General features: G+C 37.9%; 1 protein-coding gene and 1 long non-coding RNA gene across 4 annotated transcripts; one reads left to right on the forward strand and one right to left on the reverse strand.

The window, feature by feature from the left end:
- The first annotated feature begins 1,517 nt into the window (after window positions 1–1,517).
- Window positions 1,518–6,334, forward strand: LOC110698335. Of its 2 annotated transcripts, none has more exons than XR_002506699.1 (4): window positions 1,518–2,039; window positions 2,155–4,622; window positions 5,872–5,943; window positions 6,035–6,334. It is a non-coding gene; the product is annotated as an uncharacterized LOC110698335 (long non-coding RNA). The 2 variants fall into 2 exon arrangements; XR_002506698.1 differs by having other exon boundaries at window positions 1,558–2,039; window positions 2,155–2,252.
- Window positions 6,335–7,310: 976 nt separating this feature from the next.
- On the reverse strand, window positions 7,311–16,829 carry LOC110698334 (zinc finger CCCH domain-containing protein 5-like). Of its 2 annotated transcripts, XM_021875747.1 has the most exons (11): window positions 16,208–16,829; window positions 15,541–15,699; window positions 15,340–15,462; window positions 15,037–15,195; window positions 12,288–12,380; window positions 11,761–11,877; window positions 11,287–11,361; window positions 10,983–11,149; window positions 9,436–9,774; window positions 8,838–9,314; window positions 7,311–8,569 (listed from the first exon to the last, which is right to left on the reverse strand). In XM_021875747.1, exons 1-11 carry the CDS (start codon window positions 16,607–16,609, stop codon window positions 7,711–7,713), a joined length of 2,970 nt encoding a protein of 989 aa, XP_021731439.1. In that variant the 5' UTR covers window positions 16,610–16,829; the 3' UTR covers window positions 7,311–7,710. The 2 variants fall into 2 exon arrangements, with proteins under 2 accessions (XP_021731439.1, XP_021731437.1); XM_021875745.1 differs by having other exon boundaries at window positions 8,447–9,314; window positions 11,254–11,361.
- Window positions 16,830–17,847: the final 1,018 nt, after the last annotated feature.

Consider the following 17,847-nt stretch of genomic DNA (forward strand, 5'->3'; position numbering starts at 1 on the left):
ACTGCAATGGTCGTGGGTTCGATCCCCACAGACGGCGCCAAAATGTTTCGGGGTTTTCTGATGTCCTGCGGGAGAGTTACAATTCCGAGACTGGAACCGGACGCCTGTACCTGAAAAACAAACGGATACTATGGATGACTGGAGATCCGCCTCCAAAGGTCAAGTTAATACTTGTTTAAGGAGTAATTAATGCGGAATATTGTAATTGAGTCTCTCTAGGTGAGAGTGTTTAATGTGCTTAACCCCCCTTAATGAGGATTAATGAGCATATTTATATGCCTTGGGATGCGTGCCAATACCTAGGTTTAGGTTTAACCTAGGGCTGACTGGGCTTCCCACAAAGATTGGGCCTTGTTGGCCGGTTTTCCCATGTGTCATGGGAAGGACACGTGTCGCGTCGCAGTTGGTCCATGGTGGACGAATATATGATTGACACGTGGCAGGTTCCTATTGGCCCATGTGGCGGACACATGGCGGAACCTGACTGGTCCGCTTGTCAGATGGCGATTGGTGGATAAAAATCCCCTAATCACCACCCTCAATGCATTACTAGCCAACTTTTGGAGACATTAGTGGATATGTGAGTTTTTGATGTCATTTTTTTTATTTTTTTTTCAATTTATAATTTCTGGTATTATTAAATTGACTGATTGTTGACTAATGCAGGCATTTGATATGCTTGATATACATGGCACTAGAAGTCTTGAGCATATCATATCCCACCATACCGTGCAGATGGATGAAATTCAGCTGTGAGTAGCTTACAGTGACATGGTCATGGCCATCTTATCCAACGGCGGGACCAATCACACCGCCGTTCACACCGTGAGGTAGGCAACAGTAGTAGGGGACAGACTCACACGTCCCCTACAGCGTCCCCACAGTTTTATGACAATCGGGAGGATATCGCCACACCCATGTCTGCGCCATACTCATCACAGGAAGGACCATCATCCAGCCAACAGACTCCTCCCCATACTTCTGCCCCAGATCCTTTCACAACGGTATCTCAGTACTATCGTCGTAGGAGACCGCGAGTTGATAGACAACAATTACATAGAATAGATGAATCATGATCTTAGAACTTCTTTTGTTAGTCTATTGTAATCGGATTCTCTAGTATATTGTATCCACACAAATATTATCAATTTTACTGACCTTTTTAATTGATTTTCTGTCCATTATCAACTTCACCATACGCATTCATTCTTTTCATTGTACTAGTTGTTGCTGTTGTTGTTGTTGCTGATGTTGTTATTGTTATGGTTGTTGTTGTTATTGTTGTGGTTGCTGTTGCTGTTGTTGTGGTTGTTGCTGTTGTTGTGGTTGTCGCTGTTGTTGCTATTGTTGTGGTTGTTGTTGCTGCTGCTGTTGTTGTTACTGTTGTTGCTGTGTTTGTGTGTAGGCCAGGCTGAGTGTTGCAGATAAAAACGTCAACCAGGCTGGCGCTTTATGGCTGAGATTAAAACGCCAACCATGGTGGCGTTTTTACCTTGGCTAATTTTTTTTAGAAATTTCAGTCAAGGTAAAAACGCCACCCTGGATGGCATTTTTGCCTTGACTGAATATTAAAAAAAAAAATGCATAGGATAAAAACGTCAGTCTAGTTGACGTTTTACCCTGAAAGCTTAGTTTGGTAAATAATCTTGCCACACGTATACTTTGGGAAATTGTTTCCCTTAGGGACTTACTTTGGTAAATTTTCCCGTTAAAAAGACCACTTCTTTCCTCTTTACACTACTCCCTCACTCTCTCACTCTCTCTCCCTCGCCGGAAAATGGCGAAATCGAACGACCCAACATCACCTCCGCCGCCAACTCCGCCGCCGGCAATAGGCAAGATCGGACCATAGACCGTCTTTCTGACTCCTCCTCCGACCCCTAAACCCACTTCCGAAGCTCCTCCCGCCGTCATTTCACAACCCCACAAAAATATCGCCGTCAATTCTCCGCCGCCGGTTCAGCCGCCACCGGCCAAGTTCGAACCTGCCGGTGACCGCTTCGCTTTCTTCTGGGAAGCCATTGCTAAAGCTCAAAACGGTACCGTTTTAACCCATTTTCCCTTTTTCTGGATTCTTTACTTGCTCACTTTATTGTTACTTCTTTCGGGGTTTTTTTTTTAACTTACTTATTTTCTTTTTTTGGGAAAATTTAGTTCATGCGAGTGTAGATGAGTACGTGGCGAATTGGTTGGGATTGGATCAATCGAGATATCAATGGGCATTGAATGATTATTATGAATCTAAAGGAATGGTATGTTTTTTTTTTTCTTCTTTGATTTAATTTTTTGAGATTTTTATGCAATATCCTGATGTTTTATTTCAATGTTCATAGAAATTTTCATGCATGTGTTAGAAATTGTAGTGAAATCGCGGCGTTATTGTGTTTTGAAGGAAAATGAACTTGGTTGTAATCAATTGTCCCAGAATTGCCCATTTCTTAGCTTTACTTGTAGATTTAATCTTGTAGTATGAATGTATGATTTGTTGTGGGTTTAGAATGTGTCACACAGAAGTAAAGTGATTCCTCTTTGTGGATTTGAGTAAATTGGATATGTTTTCGATTGATAGTTGCTATTTCTTTGGGGGTGTTCTGGATCTTTGCCTGATTTATAGTCCTTAACTGGGTATTTTGTGTGGAATCAGAAATGGACTCGGGTATAGGTGTGATACAGACACATAAATAAAACAGTGAAATTTAAAAAGATTTTACTATATAGTATATGCAATGGTCTTTGTTCGAGTATGAATGAGGTGCACAATATCTTCTACAAGTGTCCATAGAGGAAAAATTGCGTGAGGTTCGTGGTGTGCCATGAAATGGCCATGTCCTGTCTCTTTGCCTATAGAAAATTGCCGTCTCATTAAAACTATGTCAAATATCAAAGGGCTGTTATGCATAAAGGCATTGCATTTAGTTGGATCTTTACAAGGTCTTCTTTGTTGCTGCTGATTGTGACAGGTTCTCTTTGTGACTTATTTGAGCTTTAGCAGGTTTTGCAGAGAAAGTATAGCTTCCAAGATAACCATTAGAAAGACTGGTGTTTGTACTTCATCCATTATAGGAAATTTGGAATTTGTATCTTGTACAGTTGTACGTAGTCTTTTTTTGGTTTACCTTGTTGAGAATTGATATTTATTTCAAGCCCGATAGCTTGGTATTGGTGTTATCTATATAGAGGTATATTATTTGTGCAAAGAATACACCTAGGGATTGTCATAATTTCACCCACCTTGAAACTAAGAAATGTTGACCTTAAAGGGAGTTAATATCCTGCGTGCACAAATCCATATACTCAAATCCCTGGTTCTTTAGTCAAAGCCTTTTTTTGTTAGGTATAGGTAGCCTTGGGAACTTCAAGTCCGTTCAAAGCTGAGAAGGTGACTAGTGACCAATGTCCATGAGACTTGATTCCTTGTGTAAAACATATCTTATATGATTGTGGAAGTAATTTACTTATTGTGTGTGTGTTTGTTGGGGGTAGGGAGGGGGGTATGGCACACCTGCACTTACATATTTACTCTATCAAGTAGTTGAAATGTTGAATAACAAATTGTTTCCAAGGGGACATTTCTTTCTAGACTGATGAGATTAAAATCATTGTTGAGGACTTCTACATTTTCCTCCTATACTGTTTCTGCTACTAAAGTATGATAAGGATATTATTGTCTTGGGAATAAGCTCTTTAATTCAATAAGTGTTGGTGGCTTCAATTGACCTGTAGAATGCAGGATAGATTAGTCTTAGGCTAACTTGATAATGAGGAACAGATGTTGGACTCAATTAATATAGTTTATCTCAATGCCCAACTTGACTTGCCTTTTTAGCTGTTAACAACTGCTTCAAGCCTTGAAGGGCTCGCTGTCATTATGTTAATAAAAAAAATGTGGCTTGGGGGTATGTTAACGAATTGGTTCACGACAGAAACGAGACTTCATAAATTTAGGGACTTGAGAATGGAACAAAGGGCAGGGAGACTCGTCCGTCTCCCAAAGAGAGATGCGGCGGTGGTGAAGAGACAATTATCTCACTTGCAAACATATCTGGGTGGGATCAAATATATGACAGGATTACCGGATATTGTAATTGTCGTCGATCAACACGAAGAATATACAACCCTTCGAGAATGTATTACTTTTGGAATTCCAACGATTTGTTTAATCGATACAAATTGTGACCCGGATCTCGCTGATATTCGGATTCCTGCAAACGATGGCGCTATAGCTTGAATGCGATTCATTCTTACCAAAAAAGGCTGAGCTTAGGTGCTAAATAAGTAAGATAAGAAGAGTAGCTTTCACCTACCTGGAGAGTTAACTGCCAAGAAGGAAGAACTCATTTTTTTCTTCTTCACCGCTAACTATTCGTTCAGAGTCGGCAAGAGTTGAAATAATCCCAGGAGAGTTTTCAAGTAGTCAAGGAAGAAAGACAGTCCGAAATCGCATCGGGTAAGGGCTCATGGGGTGGGCTCTAGATACATGATGTTATGTTTGAGGCCCAGTTAAGGCTCATTCTAGTCAATAATCCGGATGTTTTGCCACTTTTTATGTCATTGGTTTGCAGAGTTTTTATCATGAAAACAAATTTGGGAGGGAACGCACAGGCTGACTATGAGAAATTGTGGTATTTTTCTTGACTTTTGGTGTTGATTTTAACAGTATCTCATATCTAATTGGATGAGCATGAATCTTTCTAATTCCATTGTTAGCTTTGTTTAGTGAAGGTTTTTAAGACAAATTTCTGTATCCATTTGCTTTTTTATTCCGTTCATTTTGCCACTGTTTGTTTTCTTTTTCTTTAATTACCCTCAATATATTTCAAATGAGCTATAAAACATAGAATAGTTAAATACTTATATTTCAGTAAACAGTAATTTCTGTTATACTTCGTAGCATTTAGCAAACTAGCAGTTCTCAAATAGCATATAGCTCTCTGAATGTATCAAATGTCACATAGGCTGGGTCAATGTTATTTGAATTGTAGTACAACATATATAACTGATATTTACTTGGTGCTTGTGTACTTGTAATTTGTTATTGAAATAAATTTATTCTTGGATATATTTCTCTAATTAGTTTACTGGAAAAGAGTGAGCACATGCACACCTCATTTTACTCTATACCAAACACCACTTGTTAGTAGATTGACTACTTACATCTACCATGGGTTACATGTACTCTCTTTTTTCTAATCTATTCTTTATCAACACCCCATTGTATTTGACATGTCGTTTAAGATTTTTAGTTTTGGTTGCTGCAAATATTGATCAAGTGTTAGATACAAGAGAGAGAGAGAGAGAGAGAGAGAGAGAGAGAGAGAGAGAGAGAGAGAGAGAGAGAGAGACGTTTATGGATTATGTCCAAAGTTTAGAGTTACCTGTTTTTGAAATGCGTGCAATACTCTCTTAGTTGGGTACTGTGAGCAGTCCATGAACCATGAAACCCATAAGGTTACCTGGAGTAATTTGTAATATGAAGAGATCACCTAGCATAGTTAAATTACTTGAGGTTCAGTTGAGGAGATGGTGGTATGCAAATTTTGATGCTATTTGAGTTTTTAAAGGCATAACACGTTAAAATATTCTTGATGTGAATGAAATTGAAGAAAAACAGAGTTGTGCCACACTGATTTCCCAATTATTCGACCACCAGTCAACTTCAGTTAGTTATATAATTAGTTTGTGGGAAGTATAAATTGCATTATTATGTCATGAGATCATGAATCATAGTCATGAACTAAACTATATTGGCACCTTGTTTATGAATTGTTGTTACATTGGTTAGCATCTAACTAATATGAAGTAGTAATTAGTGATATTATTTGACTGAACTTCACACAGTCACATGCACTAAAATTTGGGATTTGCTTGTAGGATGAGGGAGATGTTCTGACGAAAGAAGTTTCAAGCAAGAGACCAACTGTTTAAACTTGTGATGTATTTCAGGTATAATATTTTGATTATAAAAACCCCTTATGTATTTCTTTGCTCTGGTTTGCGAATCCCTGAGTCCCTCACTTGTTTACGGTTCTTGCAGGAATCATATATAGAATGCGGGTTTGTACACCCTTTCAATTGTAATATATACTTGGTACAGATGGTATTGGTTGAATCTGACGGAGTCGTGTCTAAAATGAAGGTTTACGGCTTTATCCTGCATAATATCTCATGTAAATGCAGGGAGTGGTGATTCCTCAAGTGATAAATCTGCCTGTATCAGTCTTTGGTCACCATGTATTCTTTTTGTATCTTTTAGATTTGCTGTAATCATCATGTTCTCTCCAAGTTATTGCTTACATTCATATTATCATCTAAATATGTAACTGTTTCTTGGTTATTCGAATGCCCTACTGATGCTTTTACATACTGGTATTTAAAGCTCTTTCAATAATCTACTTATGCTTGGATGGAAATCAGCGTGTACCACTAACTTCTATTGGATGTCACAAATTGTAAGAAATCTTATAAAACGGCCTATTTTCTGACCACACAAAAATGTCCTATTTCTACTTCCAATACAATAAGTGTAAATTGTTGGGAAAGAAAGCATACTGTTGACCTAGTGGAAATTAGTTGGGTGCTTACAAGGAAAGATGAGCATGACTTATAATCTCTTTTGGAGTTATCCACGTCATAAAGGACTTGTTAATCAAGGATCGAAACTGACTTAGTTGACACTTAGGTCACTTAGGTTGTGCATATTATTTCTGAGAAAAGCTATTCTTGAACAATGTCAAAATCTGCTAAGGTTACAAGTGCTTTACCCAATCAATTGGGACTAATCTAGCAGTTAAGTGAGCCACAATATTCCCGGAAGGTTCAAAGCCATCTCCCACAAAGCAAATACCTTCAATGATCAGATCAAGAGGTGCTCTAAATTTCTTCGAATTGTATCACATATTCGCACTTCAACTTGCTTGTAGCCAAGGCTCCTTGCTACTGTGACACCAAGTCTAGCAGCAAGATCTTCCACCATATCATCAGAGCCCCCTTTCTCTCTTCGCATCGCCACCACTAGCACCCTTCCCGCATCATCCCTTATAATCTTTTATGTACTTATTCCTCCTAACCCTAAAAATATTCAATAAACTTTTATGGATGTTTATGGTGATAAATAAACATCTGATGAGCAATGTGAATCTTAGTCTCACATCTCTTGCAACACCATACCAGATTACCAAGGTCATACAAATGAATTTCCTGGTAAGAGTAAGAAGCTGATCTTTGGCCGTTGCGACCACAAACAAGTGGAATACCATATAGGTGGGGAATGGGATTATGTAGGACAGACACTCTATTTTAAGGTTTTATAATGAGAAACATTAACCAGAGGCATTTTTTACCATATTGGAATGAACAAAATTTCTTCCATGCTCTATCTCAATAATTTCTGTTTCCTTTTGCTGTTTTTTCATCTCAAAATCTAAAAGTCTAACAGCCCTTAAAGTGTATGAAGTACATACAAGATGAGGAACTTTCCAAAGAAATGAACACTTCACACAACCATCATAAATGGAGACATACACCTGAAGAATGGTGATACATCATTTGCAAAATACAGGAACATCCAGACAGGCATCTGATGGCAATAGCATACCTTGCTCTACTTTACACTTTACAACATTATGTAGAAGGCTTTCCGATATTCAGATATTGGCTGGCAAAACAAGCGCACAAATTATTAACCTGAAGATTTACTGACCTCATTGAAAACTAAATCCTTCTCCTCTTTATAGAAGTTTCACATACTTCCACTTTACTTGAATTAGCTTTCTCCAGGACTCTACCATGTATATTTTCTTCAGTGCAAATTTTCAAACTTTCAATAGGCTCCCTGCAGTGAAAAGTCTGAGTATCTTTCTTCATTCTGATCTCTTCCAACTTCTTCAAAGCAGCAAGACGACAAGCCTTTTCAAGCTCACCCTTCGCTTCATTATCAGTGCCCTTACAGCTGGTATGCACCAAACTAGTTGCCACCATTCCAGGTGCAGTAGCTTCCTCATCACTTCTATAAACCTGTAACATACGTTCTCTTTCAGGTGCCGAATCCCTGTTACTTGAATCATGGAGCTTGTCTCCGTCACTAGATCTACATAAAATCCCTCCTTGAACATCAGGATTCATGAAATCAGATCTTGCAGTTTCATTACAAGTACCGCAGTAACTTATGGACCTATCAATAGAAACAAAATTCTCAGCATCAACTTCAACTAAGCCCCTGTATGCATTAGAATCAACTTCTGACATGCCCGGCTCCTTGACATGGTGTTGGGCACTTCTGTGTCCACAATGCCTATCTTCTTCATCAATCCTCTCTCTATTTCTCTTCGTATCTGCAAGATCTGACTCTTTCTTGAACTTGGACCTAGACCTTGTTCTTCGACTCTTGTGGGATCTTTTCTCATACCTGCCAAGCTTATTTCCATCTGATGATTCTACATCATATATCATGGGTCTTGATTGTAGTCTACTATGTCTATGGTGTCTGTCATCATCCCCATCACTCTCTGTGTCTGTAGAGCCTGATTGTTTCTGTAGCCTTGAGCTTTTTCTTACATCCTTTCGAGCACGTGTCTCATCCTTAAACCTCGAACTTTTTTCTTCTTTTCTTTTGTTGCCTCTTTTCAACCTTTACAAGCCTACTATCATCAGAACATTGAGAAGCACTGCTGGATGATTCTGCTTCATCTTTCATCATCCTTGATTTTTCCTTACTACGACTGTGGTGTTCATCTTCCTCATTGTCCTGACTGTCACCATGAGAGTTATAATTTAAGGAGGCTGCCTCAATTTTCTTTGCAGTGACACGTTTATCTTTATATCTATGAAATTCATCATAATTCTTTTCTCCATAAGGACTCTTTCCCACATCAGATTTGTCAACTTTATTGTGGCGACATTCACGAGCTGACTCTGCAACTCCGTTCTGCCTACTTGAGCTTCTACTCTTGTGTTCATGGTATCTGTCACTTACTCCTCCCTCTGCAATCTCACCTTTGGAAGAATTAACATCAACTTTTCTACTTTTGTTGTCTTGGTCTGTAAACAATCTCTCTCTTTCCCTCTTTTTTGAGCTTCTCTTTGTGCCAGCAACATATCCCTGACCATCAGTGCTCCCCTCTGATACATCGAAACGAGAATCTTGACATGTTCTTCTTTCTTCTTGCATCTCCCTGTCAAGATTGCTGGTCTCTCTGTCATCTCCTCTGCGCGGACTGTACCTTCCACGCCTTCTTTTGTAACCATCATCTTCATTAGAACAGCTTTTCCTATGAGGGCTGTCTAAACCCCTAGACCTTGATCTCCTTGAATGGTACCTGACACAAAAGACCAAACATAAATAACTTGCACTATTAAGCAGAGTGTGGGTACATAAAGCATTTAAGTAGGTAAATAATTAAAATAAAAAGGATTGCTCATTGATGGTAAAACACAAACATTTTTATAGCTTCAACTTTTCTATTCTTGTCTTGGTCTGCGGACACTCGTTCCCTTTTCCTCTTTTTCGATCTTCTCTTTATGCCAACAGATCTATGACCATCAGTGATCCCCTCTGATACATCAACATTATCAATTTCACTGTGCTTAAAGCAACGATAATCTAGATAGGTTCTTCTTTCTTTTTGCATCTCCTTGTCAAGATTGCTGGTCTCTCTGCCATCTCCTCTGTGCGGACTGTGCCTTCCGCGCCTACTCTTATAACCATCATCCTCATCAGATAAACTTTTCCTATGAGGGCTGTCTAAACCCCTGGACCTTGATCTCCTTGAATGGTACCTGATACAAAAGACGAAACATAAATAACATGCACTATTGAGCAAAGTGTGGGTACATAAAGGTGATAAAGCGTTATAACAGTAGGTGAATGAAACTTGTTATTAAAAAGGACTCCTCATTGATGGTAGAACGCAAACATTTACATACATGTGAAGGCTGAAGGGGATTTTTAAAAATAACAATAAATCAAAGAACAAGATTCAGCCAAAACAAAATAATACACTCGTATAAGTCAAAAGAGCAGCAAAGGTAGAATCTAAAAATTGCCCACAAGTCAATGGCTGTCAAAGGCCTGTTTGGGGTTGGGGGGAGGGAAGGAGGGGGGGGGGTGTTGGTAATAAGCCACCTCAGACAATAGGGGCTTTTATTCCTCATATAATAGATGTCAATTCCTTTGATGTAAGAAAAATTCATGCATTCTTCTTTCATGTTTCACAACCGTGACACACTCAACTGTAGATTGCTTAGGGACAATCCAGGGAAGTCAAGATTATAGTATTACTCAAACTATTTCATACTACTGCAGACGCTATGGGCACTGTTACAGTCCAGAGGTATTATCTTAGTTTAGTGAAGTTATTAAAAGGCTGTTTATAAAAATGAAAATGAGTAAAGTATGTGTACAAAATATATATATACAGAAAGCTCAATTGCTAGCAAATGGATGCCAACACAAAACTATGGTTTTTTAACCTAAAAACAGCATCACTACTTTTTTTATTTTTTTGACATGAAATGGTTGTCACTATGTTTGTCAATCCTGCATAGACAAGAAAAGTTTAGGAAATAATAGAGCCGGGATAACCGTCTCAGCAACATCTATCAAGTAGGCTACTCTGTCATGATCTATATTTGTTGATCACCGCATCTGTAAAAGTCATTTCCAATTAAATAAACCCACTAATACATTTTCTGCTATATTTAGGCTCAATCATAATACTTTACTCACTATTTCACAGAGCAATTTACCAGTTTACCTCATACATTTTATATGTTACATGGTAACTTTATAAAAATTAAATAAACCCTTACATTTTCTACACAGGAAGCAATAAACTTTATTTAAGCAAAACAGTTGCTCACTTTTCAGAGAGAGAGCAATAAGCTATAATTAAGGCAATATGTACTTGAAAGCAAACATTGAAGATATGCAAAATGGAAATATATAGGCATTAGGCACATATTATCTTCATAAACTTATCACATACCTCAGACCAACTTCATCTGTGAAATCGTCACCAGTGTATCCAAATAAAGCAGTCATCTTCTTAAGCCAGTACCTCGGGGCTGGTTTATCCCAGTCAGCCCATTCATAATCTCCACCAGGATTTTGGAAGCAATGGATAAAATTGCAAGCTGATCCCCGAGAACAACTCTGTTATAGAAATACAAACATATAAATATAAAGATCACTGTTCATTATATTACTTGTCATGCACTCTAAAAAGCATTAAAGGCGAAAGTAAATGGTGATCAAACCTGGGAAAATTCAATCCCAAGTTTGTGACCAACCTTGAACCTTGACTTCATATACTCCCCACAAATAACAACCCTCCATCTCGTCACATTAATAAATTCACAGGTCAGCTGTCAAAAACAATTTGCAATTAGTACATAAATCTTCATTTACACATGCATCTACTGCAGATATCAAACTAATTATTTTGGAATTTGCCCGAAAAGTTACCCAATTTCATGCATAGTAAATGTTTTACAAGCAATTTTCTCATCCTATTTTCAAGCTAATTCTAGAACATCACGTGAGACTTATAATGCAACTAGGAAATTCACTTTTCTGTCCTCTAATAATGAAATTGAATAAGGAACCTATCCATTGCAAGCCGATTCCACATGATATAGTTCTCAGAATGAAATGTATCCAACGCCTTATCATTCTAAGAATTATATCATGTGAAATGCGCACACACACGCGCGCGCGCGCACGCGCACACACACTCAAAGGTTAGCAACATGACACCACCTTACCAGTTTCCCAGCAAAATATCGACCATTGGTAGACTGGTATGCAAGCATAGCTGATTCCAATGACTTATAATGCACATATAAATTACCCCGCAAATGGGAAGAACCATTTTTGCACACCTGTGAAAAGCAATCAAGTCAGGCTTACAAAAGTTCCTCAACAATACATCATGGGGAAGTAGAAGTGATACTACATAACTAGATATTCAATAGAACAACTGATACTAAAGCGCCAGGAAACTGTTTACAGAGTACACAGCTAGTCTGAAGTTAGCTGACAATTAATTACTCTGTATGACATAAGCAAGTAGAAGTGACATGCTTCATTGGCAATGCCAAAAGTCAATAAGTCCTCCAACCCCTTAACAACAGGGGAAAATAGAGTGGGGAAGCATGACAAACACAATAAAATTTAGGCGCTCTCTTTTGTGAACAAAGGATTGTCATAAGTAACTGCGCCCAATTATGAATTGTGATTAAGGAGAGGTCAATAGAAGAAAACTGAGCACATCCATAAGCACTAAAATCACCTTGAAGTTCACAAGTTCTCCAAACTTAAAAAATTCTGTATGAACGTCCTCATAAAAGTCTTCAAAACTCTGCTTTACCTCCTCATCCGTATGCTAACAAAGAAAGCAAAGCATTCAGCAATCACTTCTTCAAGTAAATGCGAGCAAGTAGATATGATATTAAAAATAAAAATTTTAAGGAAAAATTTACTAGTAAAAAAAAAGATAAAGAAAATTGAGTGATTTACTTTGATTATCATTCATTAGTCAAACATAACAGAATACAAAAGGGATCAAATAAAAGGCCACAGAAAAGGGAGAGCAATTTCACTTCCCCTTAGAACAAAAGAACATGATACAAACAACAATAGAAAATATGAAAAGTGAACGAGGACAAAGAGTATTTCTATGATTTGTTTCATTATCATAACAATTTAATCTAGTCTGAAAGTTAAGCTGCATAGGCAGAAACAGACTTTTGCCAGTATGAGCTTTCCCTTTACCACTTCATCTTAAGCACATTCTTAAATAATACTTCCTACCCCTTCATCTCAAGCACATTGTTAAATTGTACTTCCTCCGTTGCAAATTAGTTGACACGTATTTCTTTTTGACCCATTTCTATCTTGGGTAAGTTTTATATTTTAAAATATCAAATTTACCCCTCACTAATTTCACGAACTCCTCTTCTCTCTCCTATCATCACTATGATCACTCCTCAGTGATCACAGCATCAATCTTCATCATCTTTCCCTCTCCACCTCTACCGCCATCACCACTACCATCAAATCTCTGACAATGACCACCACTCCAACAGATCCCCTGTGATTCAGTCAACCCCATTCACCCTTTCTTTCTTTCCCTCTCCTTCAAAAACAAGCAGCATTTTTAATGGCTAAAATCTCGAAAGATGCGAAGGCTCAAAGCAAAATTGTTTGACGGAGTTTATCAACTTCATCACCGACAAAACCTCCCACGAGTGTTATTGTGTGAGTCTCTGCCCTAACTCAATCCATTTTTGACACCCTAACTCAATTAGCCGCTCTCTTTCTCCAATCTCTCTCTCCTTTCGCTTCTATGGAGATTTTTCAAAAGGGGGTCTAGAAATCTCAACCACACAAGATGACGATAAGGGAGTGGCTGGGCAGTGATAGGTTCGGGTTGTGACTTGTGAGGTTGACGATAATGACATTAAGATGGCAATAGTTGGGTTGTGACTCTTGTGATAGAAAAGGAAAAGAGATAAGTTTTATGGTGAAGAAGAAGATGATGACAAGGATGGGGTTGGGATGGCAGAGAGTAGACGGAGATTTGGGTGGTGGCGTGGTTCTGTTAACTTGCCAAGCTGATTGGCCAAGCCGCCAAGGTGAAGGGTTGGTTGGTAAGGTTAGGGTAAACCGATAAAGGTACCTATACATGTATGCCAAAAAGAAAGGTGTCAACTAATTTCAAACAAAGGAAGTATAGTATACCACAAATGATGTTCCTATCCACAATACGAAACTAGTTAAACTCATGATTTCTTAGAAAGATGGTTTTTTTTAAAGAGGCACAAAGGCATAACTTAACTTTCTCTCCTTTCTTTGTACTATAAGTTATCCAAAACATGCATCTGGGTTAATGTTGGGATATGCTGTTTCTCCTAATTGTAAAGAATGACATTAAAATCAAATGAATGACAGAGTATTAATTGTTGCTTGTGCTGCCTAGTGTCCGCTTCCTGTTAAGTTAAAAAGTATCAATACTCTCTTTCTAGCTTGTCACAATCTGCTCTCTTCAATTTTTCCGTTCTTTTTTTTTTGGGGGGGGGGGGGGGGGGGGTTTGGGGGGGGCAAGAGAAAGGAAAAGGAGATTCTAGATACATATGGCAATAGACCAGTAACATAATAGTGATTTTACAATATATATTACATTATACACTAAAATACCATTTACTACAACTTTGTTAATTACAAAAATAAGAAATAAAAAAGGATAGGGACTGAATATGAACAAGGATGCAAATCTAAAACTGCCAAAAAAAAAATAATAAAAAAAAAAAATTCTACCAAGTCATGCAAAAGTAACATGTCTCCCGAAAGATCAGTGCAGAGCTAAAGAACAGGCCAAAGGCAGAAGATTTCCAAGTCATTATAAAAAGCATGTGTTACCCATAAATGCATATTGGACATTGTTGCCTATTAATAAGTTGTCTTAGTTTATTTTTCTTCGTAATAGGGGGTTAAGGTTCAAACCTTCAACTTCCTAAAATACATTTTAAAGTTCCACCATTGCAGCATGTCAATTGAAAGCAATGAAAAGAAAACCCATCATGATATAATGGGATGTAGCTTCAGTTGTCCATCTTCAGCGCCTACAAAATTCCCCAGTAGACTATTGGCTGTTAAGGAAAGTACCACTCATTTGAGCAGGACTCTGATGACATCAAAATAAGGATAGCATTCAATTGCTTAATGCAGTTATAAAGAAGCAGAAAATTAACCCTAACATTCCATGAATAATGTTTCAGTGACCAAAAAAAATTGAAAGCAGGATATAAACTTCCATTTTAACAATATCCACCTCACACATTTATTGTGAGCTTGATTGGAGATATCTAGTCAGCAGAAAAAGGTTCAGCAAGAGTTCATATTGAGCAAGTATGCAGACTCAACCACATAAAACTGGCATCTAAAAACATGCAAAAGAATAAATATAAGGGGGGTGGGTTGAAATCAAGATAAGATGGCATTCAGGATACAAGAACCACCCAATGGCTTCAATAACAGACCTCAAGCCCTTCATCCTGCTTCCAAGCAAGACCAGGACCATTGTACATATTCTTAATCAGTATTGTACAAGCTTTATCTGGGTAGAAGTGAACTCTGCTACACCGTGCTCCAAAGCGACAAACCCCAGTTTTTAGATGGAAAGGGCAATGTGCTTTATCCTGCCATAAAGAAGTATCAAAAGGAGATCAGGTGAGGGAAAGTGCAACATGTTTCTCCTTTCACATGGTGGAGATTTGAGAACATCATGCCTAAAAATAGAAAAAATAGAGATGATGTGTAACAGAACAAGTATAAACACAAACCTGCTCAGTTCCAAAGTTAGGAAATTGTTGTGCAACACTTTCTAGAACCTCTTTCGCACTCCTATAATCTTCAAAGGCTTCAGACTGGGGAGCAAGAGGGTTTGATATTGGTCTTTCACTTTCCTGAAAAGTACTTTACACTTTAGGATTGATACTATTTGTCAAACCCAAAAGAACCAACTTATTTTCCATATCAATTACCTGATTTTCTTTTAGAATCTCAGAAGCTTTCTTGGGCACCCTGATTTTTTTCTTTTTAACAATTATCTCGTTTCCTATCCATATTATTTCTGCTGGTCCTTCTTCTATATATTCCCAATCATCATCTTCATTCGCCTCACTAGCATTCTCATTATTAGCCTAGCAACAAACATTCCATAAAACATACATTTAGCAAAACTGCAAAAGAACATGAATTGTCTAGCACCTAAGATAATATTACAAATTATATGTAACGATATAGAAGAGAACGATTACACACAAGATGAAAATCAGTTGGTGATTTGGTATACAAATGATAACAAATATAATCAATCACAATTAAATTGCTGAGAACATGGAAAATGTTTTAGCACACCACTTAAACCCTCAAATTGTATATTGAAGAAATTTAGCTAATGCCATAAATGCGTTACTTTCATCAATTATCACGGTAATCAAAACCGCGTTGATTAACCATCACTCAAGTACTAGCAAAAGGATCAAAGCCACCACCAACGATACTGCTCACTTCAATAACAGAACTAAGATCATTATGTCATCAAACTACAATCATAATATTAGTCATACCGGCAATTCCTATCCGCTCAACCTTAAATTCAAAGCAACTAAATCAATCAAACATAAACAAAATTCAAAGAATACAAACCAGCTCTTTCTTCGATTCCTCATCGAGTTTACACCGCTCCTCTTCTTCCTCCTCCTGCTTCTTCTTCTCCTTCTCCAATGCTCGATGAAACTGCCTCTCTCTCTCCTTAAACTCCATGCGCTCCCTCGCCATGCTCTCCGCCTCCTCTTGCTCCAACCGCAGTAATCTCATCTGCTCTTCAGGATCATTCCATCGAGCTTCCTCCTCTTCTCTCTCCTTCTTCGCAATCTCCTTCCTCACTAGCTTCCTCTTCATCTTCTTCAATGCCTTCCTCTTCTCCTTCCGACTCATCGTCGCCATTGTTATACTGTTATCGTTGCCATTGCCGTTGTCTTTGATGGTATTTTTATCGATTTCTCTCTCCTCGACCTCCTGCCGATTGTCTTCCTTTACTGCCATCATCTGAAGAGGAAATTGTTTCAGTGAATCGATCAAATTGTTCGTATCATTCCGCTGGAAATTGATTGAATATTACACTGTTTGGATTAATTGCCAATCCCTAAATTTTGTAAATCAACAAATTCTCGGAAGAACCCTAAACTGAAGTAGCACCTTTAATTCTATTTTTGGAGCTGATGGCCTTAAGCCCTTAATTGATGGCCTATGCGCTGATGGCCTATGCGCTGATATGTATAGGCCATAACAACGTCATTTACCAAGCTTAAAAAATGCAAAAGTGGAGGCTGACTCACTAAATATCCGTTATTAATCTAAAATGTAACGGGGTTGGTTTTTTTAATATGAAAATGGATATTTTTCATAAAGTAACAGCAAAGCATTCTCTTTCCTCGTTTCCTCTTGTTCGCTCCTCCAATTCCTCCCTGTATTTACTGTACTCTGTTCCAAAGAAGAGACTACGACGATGGTGGTTGCCGGAGCTAGAAAAGAATTTTGGTGCGTGGTAATCGTGAGCAATTGCGTGAACTGTGTACCGGCAATCGTTGGTTCCTTTGATTGAAGGTATGGTCTCGAAACCGAATGTAACAACTTTGCTATGGACACATTTGTTGGTTATTAAGAAATGTAAGAAGCAATTGTAAACTGTTTGTTGTTATGAAGTTTTAGTGTTTGGAATTCAGGGTTTTCTGTTGAATTTAGCGATTTAGGGTTACCTATGTTGTTCATTTGTTTAATTGGGAAAAAAATGTTAGTGGGCGTGGTTCTGAAACCCTTAATAGGAATGAATTTGTTGCTATGATGTTGTAGTTTATGTGATTTACGGTTATCTAGGGAAAATAGCGAAGTAGGGTTTCCTTTGTTGTTCATTGTTATAATTGGGATTAATTTGAGGATGTGAAACCTGTAATTGGAATGAATTTGTTGATATGATGATTTATATTATGTAATGCTTTGTTAACCACTGAAATTTGCGACCCTTTGTTGTTTAATTTAATTTGAATCCATGTAAATGAGTGATTAATTGTGGGTTTTTTGTGGTGGAAGACGTGTTGAATTATGAATTTGTGATATTGTTACATTAAGAAATTTTGACTGTTGTGGTATGTATATGTGAATATAGTGGAGAAATTATATGTGAAGAGTTAAGGGTTTGTTGAAATGGTTTTATGTAGTTGGGAAATCCCATTTATCGAGCATTCATCTGAACTTGGCAGGAGGAAATAATGCCGAGGAAGAGCAAG

The sequence above is a fragment of the Chenopodium quinoa genome, unplaced genomic scaffold (assembly GCF_001683475.1).
Source record: "Chenopodium quinoa cultivar QQ74 unplaced genomic scaffold, ASM168347v1, whole genome shotgun sequence".
In the NCBI taxonomy this organism is placed as follows: Eukaryota; Viridiplantae; Streptophyta; class Magnoliopsida; order Caryophyllales; family Amaranthaceae; genus Chenopodium; species Chenopodium quinoa.

Coding starts and splice junctions, on each gene's coding strand:
- LOC110698334 (XM_021875747.1), bottom strand. CDS start 16,609: ATGATGGCAGTAAAGGAAGACAATCGGCAGGAGGTCGAGGAGAGAGAA. Junction 11,150..11,286: donor ATATGAAGTCAAGGTTCAAG/GTTGGTCACAAA, acceptor TTTCTATAACAG/AGTTGTTCTCGGGGATCAGC. Junction 9,775..10,982: donor ACAGATGAAGTTGGTCTGAG/GTATGTGATAAG, acceptor CTTTTGTATCAG/GTACCATTCAAGGAGATCAA.